The sequence below is a fragment of the Eublepharis macularius genome, chromosome 17 (genome assembly GCF_028583425.1).
Source record: "Eublepharis macularius isolate TG4126 chromosome 17, MPM_Emac_v1.0, whole genome shotgun sequence".
Lineage (NCBI taxonomy): Eukaryota > Metazoa > Chordata > Lepidosauria > Squamata > Eublepharidae > Eublepharis > Eublepharis macularius.
Window position 1 is genome coordinate 31530522 of NC_072806.1, and position 13930 is coordinate 31544451.

The 13930-nt window shown below is 48.1% G+C and overlaps 3 protein-coding genes across 6 annotated transcripts in view; 1 reads left to right on the forward strand and 2 right to left on the reverse strand.

Annotated features, from left to right (window-relative positions):
• The window catches only part of ALDH3A2 (aldehyde dehydrogenase 3 family member A2), a 31597-nt gene extending 27208 nt beyond the window's left edge, over positions 1-4389 (reverse strand). The window contains exon 1 of one of the 3 annotated variants that reach the window (XM_055001653.1): positions 4336-4389. The gene's annotated coding sequence lies outside the window, so the exon portion shown is untranslated. Of the gene's footprint in view, positions 1-1228; positions 1301-4335 lie in introns of those variants that run through there. The other 2 variants (XM_055001652.1, XM_055001654.1) reach the window with 2 other exon arrangements.
• On the forward strand, positions 1105-4541 carry LOC129344938 (nascent polypeptide-associated complex subunit alpha, muscle-specific form-like). The gene is made up of 2 exons (XM_055001856.1): positions 1105-1402; positions 3982-4541. Exons 1-2 carry the CDS (start codon positions 1105-1107, stop codon positions 4539-4541), a joined length of 858 nt encoding a protein of 285 aa, XP_054857831.1.
• Positions 4542-10682: 6141 nt separating this feature from the next.
• ULK2 (unc-51 like autophagy activating kinase 2) overlaps positions 10683-13930 on the reverse strand; it is an 81277-nt gene continuing 78029 nt past the window's right edge. For both annotated transcript variants that reach the window (XM_055001289.1, XM_055001288.1), the window contains exons 26-27: positions 13636-13771; positions 10683-13064 (exon numbers count right to left, since the gene is read on the reverse strand). In XM_055001289.1, coding sequence (XP_054857264.1) covers positions 12997-13064; positions 13636-13771 — 204 coding nt within the window. In that variant the 3' untranslated portion in view covers positions 10683-12996. The remainder of the gene's footprint in view (positions 13065-13635; positions 13772-13930) is intronic.

Below are 13930 nucleotides of genomic sequence, written 5' to 3' on the forward strand. Positions count from 1 at the left end.
TAGATCTTCCAAAACTCATGGAGTAGCCAGGATCCAGGAGCCCCGAGGTACAGAGTGGTTAGCTGCAGTAGTGCAGCCCAAGCTCTGCTCAGGACCTGAGTTCGATCCTGGCGGAAGCTGGGTTCAGATAGCCGGCTCAAGGTTGACTCGGCTTTCCATCCTTCTGAGGTCGGTAAAATGAGTACCTAGTTTCCTGGGGGTAAAGTGTAGATGACCGGGGAAGGCAATGGTAAACCACCCCATAACTAGTCTGCCAAGAAAACGTTGTGATGTGATGTCACCCTATGGGTCAGTAATGACTTGGTGCTTGCACAGGGGACTACCTTTAACTAGGATCCATTCTCCTTAATGAGTGCTCAAGTCAGGCTCCCCCCTTTTCTCCAGATCTTTTCTCCTTTCCTATCTCCCCATTTCAAAACCCAAAAGGTTTCTCCCATCCCACAACTGCTTGCTGATCATACACCAAAACACACAATTCTCTTTCCAATTTTCTCATACATGTCTGGGGGAGCATCTCTTCAGTATCGCCCACTGCCATTTACCACTTTCTTCTTACTGCCCACTCTTGGGCCAGGATCAGCAGACACAAATGTAACAGTTATTGCTTTTAATAGCTCAAAGGCAGTAAGAAAGCTTCACCAGTGGAGTTTCAGGCTACTGTTAAAGGCACAGCGGACAAAGAAATCCTTCCAAAGCATGATCCTGCCCGCCTAAAATCAACCTGGCTTCTCTCTCTTAAAAATCCACATGCTCTGCTCAGATCCCAAAGCCGTTCATCAGCTGCCCTCCTAGCAGCAGCTCCGTTTAGTAGCCAGGAAAAAAAGCAGAAATTAAACCGGTTCAGCTCATATCACTGGGAAGCCATCCCAGCACTGGCTGAATTTCTGCCTGCACATGGAGGAGGAGATGCTGTCAGAAGCTATTCCCGCTACTGCCTATTTATCCCCTCCCTGTTCTCATCTTATACTCAAATTTATGCTCTGTCCCATACTGGCACAGGAGCTGCATGGCAAGCAGAAGTTCACCAGGAGCAGCTTCTCTCCCCTCCCTACGAGCTCCTACCAGGACCATTTTTTTTTAAAAAAAGCAGCAGCTACATAGCAGATGGTCATTCAACAGGCGCAGCCGCGCAGCATTATCCCGGAAGAGGTGCACCTGGTGAATGCCCGCCTGGAACGGGAAGCCACATCCAGCAGGCAGCCCCGGGCCGAGGTCAGAGGCTGCTCACCCGCCTCCCGGGTCCATCTGAGCGCGACTCCAGCGGGGCTGCCGAGCCCACCAGCCCGCCCACCCCCCTCCCACGGTTACTTTCGGCTCACATCCGGCTTCCGGTTAAGCAACAGCCTCCCACCGGAAGATGGGCACCCCGACTTCCGGTCCCCTTTAAGCCCCTCTAGGACACGTGGGTGGGTTGAGCCTCTTTTTTTCTTACCTCTCCCCCCAGCAATGGATGGCTTCATGGAGGCATTCGTGCATTTAAATGCTCCAATCCATAAATTAAAATAAAATAGCCCTTTAAAAAAAGTGATCCATCAAAGTTAAGTGGACTCAAAGCAGCTCCAAACAGGTGGCAAATTTCTTTTCTTTTACTGACAAAGGTTTTACTGATTTTGCCCTCCTTACTCTGATGCTGTGTTCTCATGACTATTAATAGCACCAGGTTAAACTTTTCCTATCATTGAGACAATGATGGGGGGGGGCTGACCTGTTGAGTAAATAGATGTAAATATGTAAATAGACAAATGTGCTTGGTTCAGCTACACCCATGCTAGAGATACCACCTTTCTGTTCTAACAGGGTTCTTGTGATTTTAACAGCTGCGTAAAGAGGCAGAAGCTCCCCACAAAGCTGCAATGCCTGAATTTTCACCTGTTGTGCAGCTCTTCGCCAGAAACTCTCCTCTGGGCACAAGGGACAGACGGGGGGGGGGGGGGGGCTGCCCTGATTTTCTCAGGGTGTTGCATGCTTCTGGGATGCCTAGCACTTGATCACACAAGGGAGCCTGCCAACTTTTCAAAACGGCTGGGCTCTGCCTTTAAATTGCATCTCCAATAGTGATGTTGTATAGTGGCTGGAAACAGAGAAGCCCTGCCTGTGGGGAAAGGTGGCAGCCCTTCCTCTCAATAAATCCAGAGGAGTTAGCCACGTTAGTCTGTAGTAGCAAAATAGAAAAGATGCATCTACTCCCCCCTCCCCTCACCACCTATATATATCTGACCAGTTCCTTCATATCCTCCATGCATCTGACGAAGAGAACTGTGGTTCTCGAAAGCTTATGCTACAGTAAAGTTGGTTAGTCTTAAAGGTGCAGCTGGACTCTTTTTGATTTTGCCTCTCAATAAAGGATTTGTGGGGAAGAGAACCCTCCTCCTCCTAGGGAAAACACTTGGGCCACTAACAGCACTCACCTCTCCTGGTGCAGAACAAGCAGCGTCAATCTTTTGTGGAGGCAGCAATGAGTTTACCATGTACGCCCTCCTCTTAAGAAATCTCTCCTTTGCCCTATAAATGTAAGCACCAAAGGCAGCAGCCAAAGCAAGGTTTGACCAGAACATGACTCACAGCTTGTGCTGATATGGCTGTCTTTTGTCCTGTCATAAAGGGAGAAGTGACACAGCAGAACATGGGGATGGAAAAGAGTCCAAAGTGGAATTCACATAATGGTGCAATGGAGATAATGCTGCAAAGCGTATGTGGAGAGCCAGCCACCGAAAAGAGGGAGAGGAGGCAGATCAGGGCCAAAGGGAGGGTCACACTAGCATGTAGCCAGTACTAGAAGCTTCGCCACCCAGAGACAGTGTGCAAGGAGAGAACGATATAATGGGAGGAAGAGCTTCTCTCTGCAGAAACATCAGATTGTGCAATTGGACAGTAGGAGAATCAGCTGGGGAGAGAGTCATGTGAAGGGAGCCACACCAGAGAGTCACTGAGGAGCACTCGAGTGGCAAGAAGGCCAAAGAGGATGAGGAAGGAGCAGAGTGCTTGGGATCTGGCACAGGGGTGGGCTGGTTGGGGGCAATTTCAGGGAAGTAAAGACAAATAAGTGGGTACTAGGTCAAATCAAGCCTGAATTCTCCCTAGAAGCTACAATGACAAAACTGAGGCTATTGTACTTTGGTCACATCACGAGAAGACAACATTCTCTGGAAAAGTCAACAATGCTCGGAAAAGTGGAAGGCAGTAGGAAAAGAGGAAGACTTAAAACGAAATGGCTTGACTCAATAAAAGAAGCCACGTCCTCCAGTTTACAGGATCTGAGCAAGTCTGTTAATGACAGGACATTTTGGAGGCCTTGCATTCACAGGGTCGCCATAGGTCGGAGGCAACTTGACAGCACATAACACACACACACACACACACACACACACACACACAGATGGTGGAAGCCGCTGTTATGGGGGGTGAAAGAAGGGCGCTGGAGTTCAAGCTGGAGACTAGATGGCCTTTGTAAACTGCTCTGAGTGGGTGTTAAGTTGTCCTGAATAGCACTACATAAATCAAACGTTATTGTTATTATGCTATTTTATTTGCTCTTATCCGGCAAGGTGGCGTCACTAAAGCCACAACCTACAATGGTGTTGGCCTCGTCTGCAGCAGCATCACGGCTCCGGCTGCTGCTCGCTTAGGCCCCCTTTCCTCCTCCCACGCCGGAGGCTTTCCTTTCCTGAGAGCCGCGCTCCGACTCCGGCCCCTCCTGGCTCGTCTCCAAGGGCTGCCCCTTCGGCGGGGGTTTTAAGCGCGCGGCTCCTGGGCTCGCAAATTGGCCGCGGCGCGTCGGGGCGCCAGGGGAGGCCGGCCCGCGGGCGCCGGGGAGGGCGCAAGCCGAGGAGCGGGTGCTTCGCCGCTCTCCACTGGGAGGCTTCGGGCATTGCTCCGGACGACGCCACGCCAAAGGCAGAGCCGGGTCCCGCTTTCACTACCCTACTGGACTCTTTTTGGCTTCCATGCAACGTTGCTTTTGGAAAAATGCCCCCCTTTTAGGGCTTACATTGGCAAGGCACGTTTGGGAGACCGCGACAGAGAACGCGTCCCGAGCCCCGGCGGCACCGCCCGCCCTCGCCCGCCCGAAGAGCAAGGAAACCGTTGACCCGGCCGCCTGCCTGCCTGGGGAGGTCTCCGAGCCGCGGGGTGGAAGGCGAAAGGCGGCGGCGGCTGCGGGAAGGAAGGGGCTCAGGGGGCGCGCCACGCCACCGGGCGGACCTCCCCAGGCCCAGGCGCCCCGGCGCTGCTCGGCCCCCTCGCAGGGCACCCCCCGCCGCCCTCCCCGGCCCACTGCTGACCCTCCGGGCCTCCCCCCGGCCAGGGCGCGGGCAGCGCGCAGTCAAGAGGCGTTACCTGCAAGGCCTCGGCGCAGACTGCAGCGCCCTTCCCGCCCCAGCCGCCTCCCCGCCTCCCCCGGCAGGAATTTGGATGCGCGCCCAGGCCCAGAGCCGCGCTCCTTAAAGCGCCAGGCGAGCGCTCCGGAGCCCGGCCGAGGCGGCCAGCCTGCCCAGGGACAGCCCCTCTCCGCCCCTGCTGGAGCAGACCCAGGCAGGAGGTAGACTGCCCCCGCGCAGGGAGGCTCCGGCCAGCAGTCAGGCTGAAAGCCGAGCGGGGCTCTTTCTCTAAGCCTCTTTGCAAGCTGCACGGGAGGCACGGGGACATTCGGAGGGCCAGACTATACACCGGGCGGGGAGGTCGGGCAGTGGGGCCTCGCCTTTAAAAGAACTGCAAGGAGGGGGAACCAGGCTTCGGAGCAGAACCATTTGTCTAACCTGACCAAACCAACTTGTGTGCCTAGGTATGGGCCCTGTGGAAAGAGGGCGCAGAGGATCACACCGCACCCCATCTCGGGTATGGCATGCTCTGAGATCTTCCTCCGGCCAGGGAAACACAAAATGTGTTTCTGCACAGCACACCCACACAAGTAATCCGCCCAGTTTACCATGGCCTGGAAACAAAGTCTCTGCCCACCACTGTCAGGTGCCCTGCTTGTTTTATCATCCTGCCCCGCAGTGGCTCAGAAGCGTTGCCATCCAACCCCCAAGCAGGCCGTAGCTAAGGGGGGGGGCGGCTACAGTCAGAGCCTCAGCCCCTCCTGCAGCAAGTGTGGACTGGGACCAGTGTATCCACGGGACCATCTCTCCCCATATATTCCCCGGAGGACACCGATCAGGGGACAAGCAGCTGTTGGTGGTCCCTGGCCCCAAGGAGGCCCACCTAGCCCGGACTAGAGCCAGGGCCTTTTTGGTCCTGGCTCCCACCTGGTGGAACACTCGTCTGCTGAAATCACGTACCGGCAGGACCTACTATCCTTCCACTGGGCCTGCAAGACAGAGTTGTTCCGCCAGGCATATGGCTGAGGCTGGGCCTCTGCTGGCCTGAAAAAAGGGGTGTATAAAATCTTAACCCTCCCTGTGAAGGCTGTCCATCATCCTGTTTTAAATGTGTATTAATACACTGTTGAATTAATGTAGATGAATTTTTATTGTATTTTAATATGTTATCTGCCCTGAGCCTGCTCAGGGGGAGGGCGGAATAGAAATTTGAAATAAATAAAAATAAAACAAACTCTTGTATTACTATTAAGCAACAAAAGCAACTACGCCTAATAATGCACTCGGAAGCGCTGCTGCGCCTCTTTGGCACTCAATCAATGGCGATGGTGCCACTCAAGTCGACTCAGCCCACGTCCCCCACGCCCCCCTTTCTAGCCTTGGGCCTGCTATGCCCACAACTGCCAGGTTTAAGAGCCAGGGAACTCTTTTCTCCACCTGCCAGACGTGCCATTACTGTAAACAGATTAGCGCAGCTAGGACAAGAGGAGGGAACAGCAGTGAGATTATTTTGATGGGTGAATTCACCTGCAAGGCTCCCTCCCTATCGGTTCAATACACAGCTTAGGACAAGGACTGGCTCGACCGGATCCACCTGCAAATTGGCCCGTCGGTGTCTTTTGAGCGTTGCTGCTTCAGAGTTAAGTTTAAGAAGGGATTTCGGAACCCACTCGGATGCTTGTATCTCCTTGTTTGTGGTGGCCCACTTTCAATACCGAATGCCCGCCCTGGCCTTCTTCGGTTACAGCCGGATCAGGTTGCCGGCTCTGCTCCTGTCACTTGTTTGGACTCCCACACAAAGGACACTAAATTTGTGTGCCAAATACGAAGGCATTCGCACAGCATTTTCCCTGCTTTCCTCAGAACGAGCCACACTTATTTTTGGAATGAAAACCAGGGGAAGCCCAACCCCACAGCCTTCCCCCCATTCTGTGCTCTGATCCAGGTTTTAGTCTTCTAATCTCCAGGCTGCCACAGAGCTCACTGGGTGACCCGGGGCCAGCTATTCTGTCTCTGGCCCACTGCACAGGAGCTGTTGAGAAGATGGGGGGTGGGAATCATGTACCCCCCACCCCTGAGCTCCTGGAGGAAGGGCAGGATCAAAATAATTGTCAAGCGAGAAAATTTTGCTCTAACCAAGAGCGGAATCGGAAGGCAGTAAGAACATTTCTAAAATGTTTCCAAAATGTGAATATGGTTTCCAAGAAGTCCTTTGGAAAAAGAATGCGCTACATGGTATCTTGTGCTCCGTGTATCCCCAGGGGGACAACAGAAAAAAAAGGCCACTGCCCCTGGTTTCAGCTTCTGAGAATGTTTTTATAGAAGCCTTCCGTCATGCTAGTGCGGCTAAGATACCGAAGCCAGTGTGGGCTCCAGAGAAAGAGGTTGGCTTGGCTCCCAATGGTGGGAGAGGGTCAAAGGCAGGAAGCAGGAAGAGCACCCACACATATGTGCTGGAGTGTATTTCTGGTCGCCTGGGGAGATGCTACAGAGAGGATAAACACCTGCCCCCCTTCCTGGCTACTGTGCAGGGGAGATCCCCCCTCCAAGTTTTTTGAGCTGCACAAACTTTCACTCTGAACATGAGCACACACCACGCCTGTCATGAAGATGGGCTAAAGGGCCGGGACTGAAATTTGCAAACTGGCTGCTTCAACTTGCATTTCAACCTCTTTGTCTTCCTTGTAAGAAACAAACCCACAAGCCTCCACTTTCACAGTGGTTTTCTGTCCTCCATACAATCGGTGTTTCCTATTACAATCAATTACAATTTTTACATTACGTTTTGCTTTCACTGCATACAAACCATGTCCAAGAAATGAAAAGTTTTTAGCAACAAAGGCAAGGTGAACTAAAACACACCAGGAAGGGGGGTGGGGGAGACACAGAATCAAAACAGAAGAGACATCTCAACACATCCCTCAAAGGCCATTCATTAGCTAAAAGTTAGATCAGCGGTAAAGCAACTGCACAGGAGTTCAGTAGCACCTCAAAGAAGACCCCAATTTATTCCAACATAAGCTTTTGTATGCTAATGTTCACTTCATCAGATGTGTTGGAGTGGCCAGCCACAGTAGCAATGACTGTACATAAAAGTTGCAGGTGGTTAACAAAGTGTGGGGGTTGGGAAGATACTATGAAAGGAGAGGCCAGAGTGAAACAAGAACCACCCAAACAACAATCCATTCTGTGTGGGCGAGGATACCTCCCAACTGTTGACAGGTAGAAAAAAAATAACATAAAATATAATTAAGGAAAGTAGAGTTAGATCAAGATGGGTGGCCGTGTTAGCCTGTCTGTAGCAGTAGAACAGAGCAAGAGTCCAGTAGCACCTGTAAGACTAACAACATTTGTGGTAGAGGATGCGCTTTTGTGAGCCACAGCTCACTTCCTTCAGAAAGTAGAGCGGAGATCCAGGCTACACAAGTTCAACAAGCTTAGAAAAATGCAGATGAACGAAGTAACATCCATAAAGGGTGGGTCATGATGAGAAATGAACACCGATCGTGAGTGAGAAAATTAAGGCCTTCAAACACGGTAGAGAGGTACTAAGCAAGTACTAAAAAGTTGTGTGCAAGCTCACTAGTTCCCCATTGTGGGCAACAGATGAATTACAACAAATCAGGCAGGGGGCCCGTATTGTTGCTTGGCAATGCCCTTTGTGATGCAAAACGAGTTGCATCTATTACAGAAGCCCATGGGGAGTGCAATGTTTTTCTGTGCAGAGGCAGACTGCACACCAGTGAAGTCCCTTGTCTGTCTACTAGCAACGGAAAGGTATCAGAATGCCCCCCCCCCCAATTCATCATGATACTCGTTGGTCGTCACTTTCATTTCTGATGTAATTTTTTATTCATAATGTGTGTATATAGGCGCACCTACGAAGTGGGTGACTCACAAGAGGTACAGTGGGGCCATCTCATTTTCTCCCATGTCCCCTTCCCTTGCAGAACCAATAGGCTCCCTTTTTCCTGCTTCCTCTCTCCATGCCGCCCACCAGCCAACCTTCCTTTAGTGCCCCCCTCCCATGATGTTTAATGGCTGCCAAGCCCAGTGAGTTCTCTTCCATCATGAGACATGAGCGTCGAGGGAAATGGGACCTTTCGGCCTCCCGGTCTAGCCCTGCTCCCCCTAGGATTGCCAGCCTCCAGGTAGTGGCTGGAGATCTCCCGGAATTACAACTGGTCTCCAGGCCAGAGAGATCAGTTCACTTGGAGAAAATGGCTATTTAGGGGTGGACTCTATGGAATTATGCCATGCCAAGGTCCTTTCCCCCCCCCAAACCCCACTTTCTCCAGGTTTCACCCCCCAGATCTCCAGGAATTTCCCAACTTGGAGCTGGCAACCCTAGCTCCCCCTCCCTCCCTTTGTTTTACAGAAATCAAAGCTTGGAAGGCTAGGCAATATTGTGGTTGCCTGGTCACCCACAATATGACCTCCAAGAGATCAGTGGCTGTTCTTTTCTTAAAACTACAGATGCTGTTTCCATTATTTTGGGGAGTTTTAAACCACCAATGTATTTTTAAAATTTCAACCTCATTTTGCAGATCTACTGATCATATAACCTTAAGGCTTAGTTTGGAATTAAATTTTGACACGCAGGGGGCAAGCAAGGAAACTGCAAAGACATGTAGGGGGTATCTCATATCCCCTACCCCACTAGCAGAGTGTTGAGATGAACCTGGTCCTTCCAGATCATAATCTGGAACTTGATCACTACACTGCACAAGCTTTTGTGGGGTTGCTGCTGGTCAATAACAACAAGCAGCTGGGACTGGTTGAGCAATACACGTCCTATGGTAACAAGTTATCTAGTGGATGCTGCTAGACCTGGCCCTGATGATTCCACCCCTACACACAGCCTTAGAAGGGGCCCTGCCTTTTACTGAGTAAAACCAAGGCTTGAAGTCTAACAGTACTCTCGTAGTTGCCTAACAATGGCCACTGACAACATTCATTTCTTAAATCACAGCTGCTCACTATTGTGTGCATGTGTGTGCTAATCCCCAGGTTTTTTTTTTAAAAAAAAGATTTCAGATTGGGCATTTTTTAGGTTTGTAGAAATATCCATTTTGTAGCTCCAATCTCTGGACTGGCCACATCGAGAATTAGATATATTGATATGGACGTTTGTCATGCTTTCAACAAATTAATCCATTTACCAGTTTAAATCTGCCCAATATAAGTGGATATTCAATTCTTTTCCACTACACAGTCTCCCAAAATCTTTGCAGCTGTAACATTTATTTCCAAGTCCAAATCAACTTCCTCAACCATTGCTACTGATTTAACAAAATCACTTTGGGATCAAACCATTTATTTCGCTGACTGAAAGCAGAATTTGTTTCCAAAATTCCTGAACTAAGCCCAAATCAGCATGCTCCTTTTAATAGTCTCAACAAATATCATATTGATACGTACACAAGATATTCTAGGCAGAGTAAGGTAACACTGGTCCTTTATTTTTTTAAAAATGAAAGGAAGTTTTCCCTTCAGATGCAATCTCAACTCCTCCAACTATTGAGTAACCTAAATCTCCTTCTCATTTCTTTTAGACAACATCAGATCACAGAAGAGAGAACAAACATTTGCTGATTAAGGCCCTTCATATTTTTAATTCTTGTCATACTTCAAAACTGGCTTTACCTGCAATTTATTTTTCTTCTGTAAAGATATTGTGATATTATTATCTAGAAATCTTGAAACATCAGAACATGTTCATAGGAAAGTTGTTTCTCATAAAACCTTTATTTTCTCCAAGATGATACGAGTACTTAGCGTATCCCAAATAGGAAAAGAATTCATCGCTGTTGTTATAACAATAAACTGGGTTTAGTACCAGCTTTAGTTATACCCGAGACACAAAAACAAGCTTAGTTTAAATTTCACTTTTTAAAATCTACTTTGAAACTAAATACTTAAAATACAGTGTTTGTTGAAGAAAGTTGCTATACAGTTGATATAAGTTGCTAACTTGATTGCTTGACAAGAAGATAAAAACTGACTCATGGCGACCCCATCCACAGGCCTTCCAGGCAACAGACAAGAAGAGGTGGTTTGCCATTGCCTTCCTCCACAAAGCAACTCATCTTCCTGGTTGGTCTACCATCCAAGTACTCTTGAGCTCAGGCTGAGAGCCAAGCTACAAGTGATGCCTAACACAGGTTGGACACTTGTCAGCTTACCTCAAGTTTCGATGGGAAATGTAGGCGTCCTGGTTTTACAGCTTGGCTCTCCATTACAGCTGCAAGACCAGGATGCCTACATTTCCCATCCAAACTTGAGGGAAGCTGACAAGTGTCCAACCTGTGTCAGGCGTCACTTGTAGCTTGGCTCTCAGATTGCAGCAATCTTATGGAGTCCCATGTTGTCTCTCTATATAACATGTGCTGATATTCAGGGTGGTTTAGCCTTTTACAGAAATTTCCATTACCAAATTTTACCAAGAACCCAAAATCAATGCATCTATCTTCGAAGGGATTCTAATGAACATTTTTGGAGAGACTGCTAGGCACTGACCATATTTTTGCTTTTTCTAATGGACCAATAGAGAGACTTGTAGCTGCTGTCTTTGACTGGAAGCAGCTCAGGGAAAGAGCACTTGCTTTGCATACAGCAAGTCTCAGGTTCAAGGACAATTAATGGGACAGCAGGGCTCCAGGTGCAGTTCTTAAGATAAGGGGCCTTCCTCAGCCTTGGAGACTCAACCTGGGACCCCCCAGGGCAAAGCAGGTCTTCCCCCACAGGATTTACAACCAACAAGGGCCGGGCCAGTGTAGGTTTTGCTCTCATCGAAACCCTTTTCCTGACTTTTCAACCCCCTCGATATACATCACAGATATACTTCTTGAGTATCAGTTTGTTTATTTTTATCTTAATATACATTTATACAGGGCCATAGTAAAAATTATGCAACAGGTTTTATTTTTTTCAGTTATTACACTATAGATCAGGAATAAACGCATGCAGTTACAAAGGAGAGGTAGTAGAAACACTGTATTAAAGACTTCAAAATACAAATATCATATAAATAAAAACACTTTTCAAATTAACTGCTGGAATTTCTTGTACAGATAAATAAGGTAAAAAGTACATTACTCCGTCAAAGCAAAAAAAAAAGGTGTGTGTGTGGGGGGGGGGGGGAGAGGATAGGGTTCTTATCAGTTCATGAAATCTGACCAAGCTTTGATGACAGCAACCCCCTTGCAGAGGAGGTCAGGCTGGCAAAAATAAGGTACAAAATGATTTCATTCTGTAGAATGGTGTGTATTCAAGTGTTCAAGCAGTTGAGTTAAAACCAATTAAAAGCAAAAAAACCCCTCTCTCAAAATCAAGAGAGATCATTTCCAGAGAAACTAAGCCGCCTAAAATACTTTGTGAATTGCTATGCCATCAGAAGGGATGGCCAGTAGAAACAAAGATCTAAAAAGGAACCAGCACGGAGCAGTTTTCTGTCTTTCCTTGTTTATGGCACAGAAAACCACCCTGACTTTTTGACACTTTGCTATTTGTAGAAAGAAAAGAAAGAAAGAAAAGATCCACACCACAACATCTAAATTCCTAACCTTGGACCTCTAAGGGGTCTTGTGTAGCTCTATAAGGAAACGTCCAAAACTGTCTAACACAGACGGGGGGAAAAATACCAGGATGGGAGAAACTGGTTTGATGACAAAACGAAGCAACCAAACCTTTATTCAGTGGGGGGGGGGGGGGGGTGTAGGAAGCCCTCATCTATTTCAAATGTGATTGAGAAGAGACCGTAAAACGGCAGAGTTACTGAAGTATTAGGAAAACTGGTATCAAACAGGAACGCCCAAGGGAAGGCATTTTGTGCCGCTCTGTCTGGAAGTCTCCGAAGAGGCTGCACACTGTCGTTCTGGCAAAGTCTGGTTCTCTCTGTCGTTGCTGCCGCCGCCGCTGTGTGTGTTTCCTTGTATGCAGTAAAATTAAACTCCCCTCCCCCCTTGTGCCTTTTCTTGTTTAAATTAATAGTTCCTCACAAACAGATGAGTTTCTTTAGTAAATTAGTGCAATATAAACTGTTGGGATAAGGAAGGGAGAAGGTCAAGAAGAAGAAAACATCCAGGGTGTATATCCACAGTAACTGCTAAAATTAGTTTAAGGAATTCTCAACAGACCACACCATAAAGGTAAAAGAAAAAGTCCCCAGGTCCATAACTTCCTGTCTTTTTAAGAAGGTGCCATTTCCTCTTTTCCTCGATGGCTTTTCAAATGACAATTAGAAGATGTGAGTTCAAATCCCAATCCAGCTGAGCCCCAAAAGCTTCACAACACACAGGTTTGAAGTCGACATTTTCTCATTTCCACACTAAAGTTTTGTCCCAAAAAAGGGATCCTTTTCAGAAAGGACACCTTGCAGAAAAAGAAAATGGCTCTTTGTGCCTTCGTGCAAAGACAAGTAAGAGCCGTAGCTGAATGTTCACAAAGGAAGTTTTGTTGAACATGTGAAGACGAGTCTTTCAAAATCCAGTTGCTCAACGAAGGCGGGAGGGGGCAGATCAGTCATAAGACGAGTCTCCTACAGAGTTGTTTTGGATTTCTTCTCCTCTCTGAAATAATTGCATTTTTCTTTGGTAGTCAACCACAGAGATGAAAAACCATTTGGGTAAAACCGAGGCTGACCATTTGGTTGAAGCAAAAGTGGTCCCAGGTGATGTGTCTACTGCTCGTAAACAGCCACTGCATTGCAGCAAAAGGCAGAGAGCCTCCGTTCGATACTAGACTTATCTGAAAGGCAGAGAATGCATTTAACACACAAGCGCACTAAAAGGAAAAAGCGGCAGAGAGATGCATTGGCCCGTGCAAAATCCAGAACGAGAGACGGAATCCACAGAATGGCTTTTATTAGAGCCAACTGAAATGACACTCGACACTGCGTAAACTTTTGAGCTCAGCAGAACTCTTCATCAGGCGAGATGTTATACAAATTAAATTGAGGAGGAGAAACCACTTTCCAGACCAAGATGGCAAGAGAGAGTCTTTTCCTCCATTTTTTAATTTGCGTATCATTTTGCCTGTTGATGAGTTCTGATGAGCTCAAAAGCTTGCACAATGTTTTGTGTCATTTAGGTTGGCCCTAATAAGAAGGATTATAACATGGATGTTGTTACTCCAGAAGGGACGAATGCACTGCAACTGAGGGCAGGCTTTCCCAGCTAGTGGGTTGAAAAGAGGAAAGGCAAGAAACCTAAACCAGAAGAGCTTGCTTTCAAGCTAACAGGCTGGTTCAGGATGCTTTGAAACAACCCACATCTTGCAAAGCCGGGCCTTTGGGTATGGCCTGGCCCAAGGAACTTACATTTATTGATGTTTTCTATATCGACAGGGTCTTGCAAAATCTTTGCTAGGCCTTCCAGCAGCAAAGCTGCTTTGTGGTATCGGTAAGCAATATCTTCCGTCTGCTGAAACATCTCATCCAGGGCTGCTGCCTGTACCTGGGGACATTTGGAGAAACGGATGAGCTCGGGGGTCAAGAGCGGGGCGGGGTGGGGCTGGTGATGGCTTGCAAAGAAAAGAGGAGCTCGACAAGTCTCAGTATTGTTACGGACTTGGAAACCTGGGTTCACTTGCACGTTCTGCCACTCACCGTCTCT

What these genes read in the sequence shown, in the direction of transcription:
- LOC129344938 (XM_055001856.1), top strand. Translation starts at nt 1,105, where the DNA reads ATGGTCATTCAACAGGCGCAGCCGCGCAGCATTATCCCGGAAGAGGTG. An exon ending in TTTAAGCCCCTCTAGGACAC is followed by an intron (nt 1,403 to 3,981) that starts GTGGGTGGGTTG and finishes CCCCCCTTTTAG; the next exon opens with GGCTTACATTGGCAAGGCAC.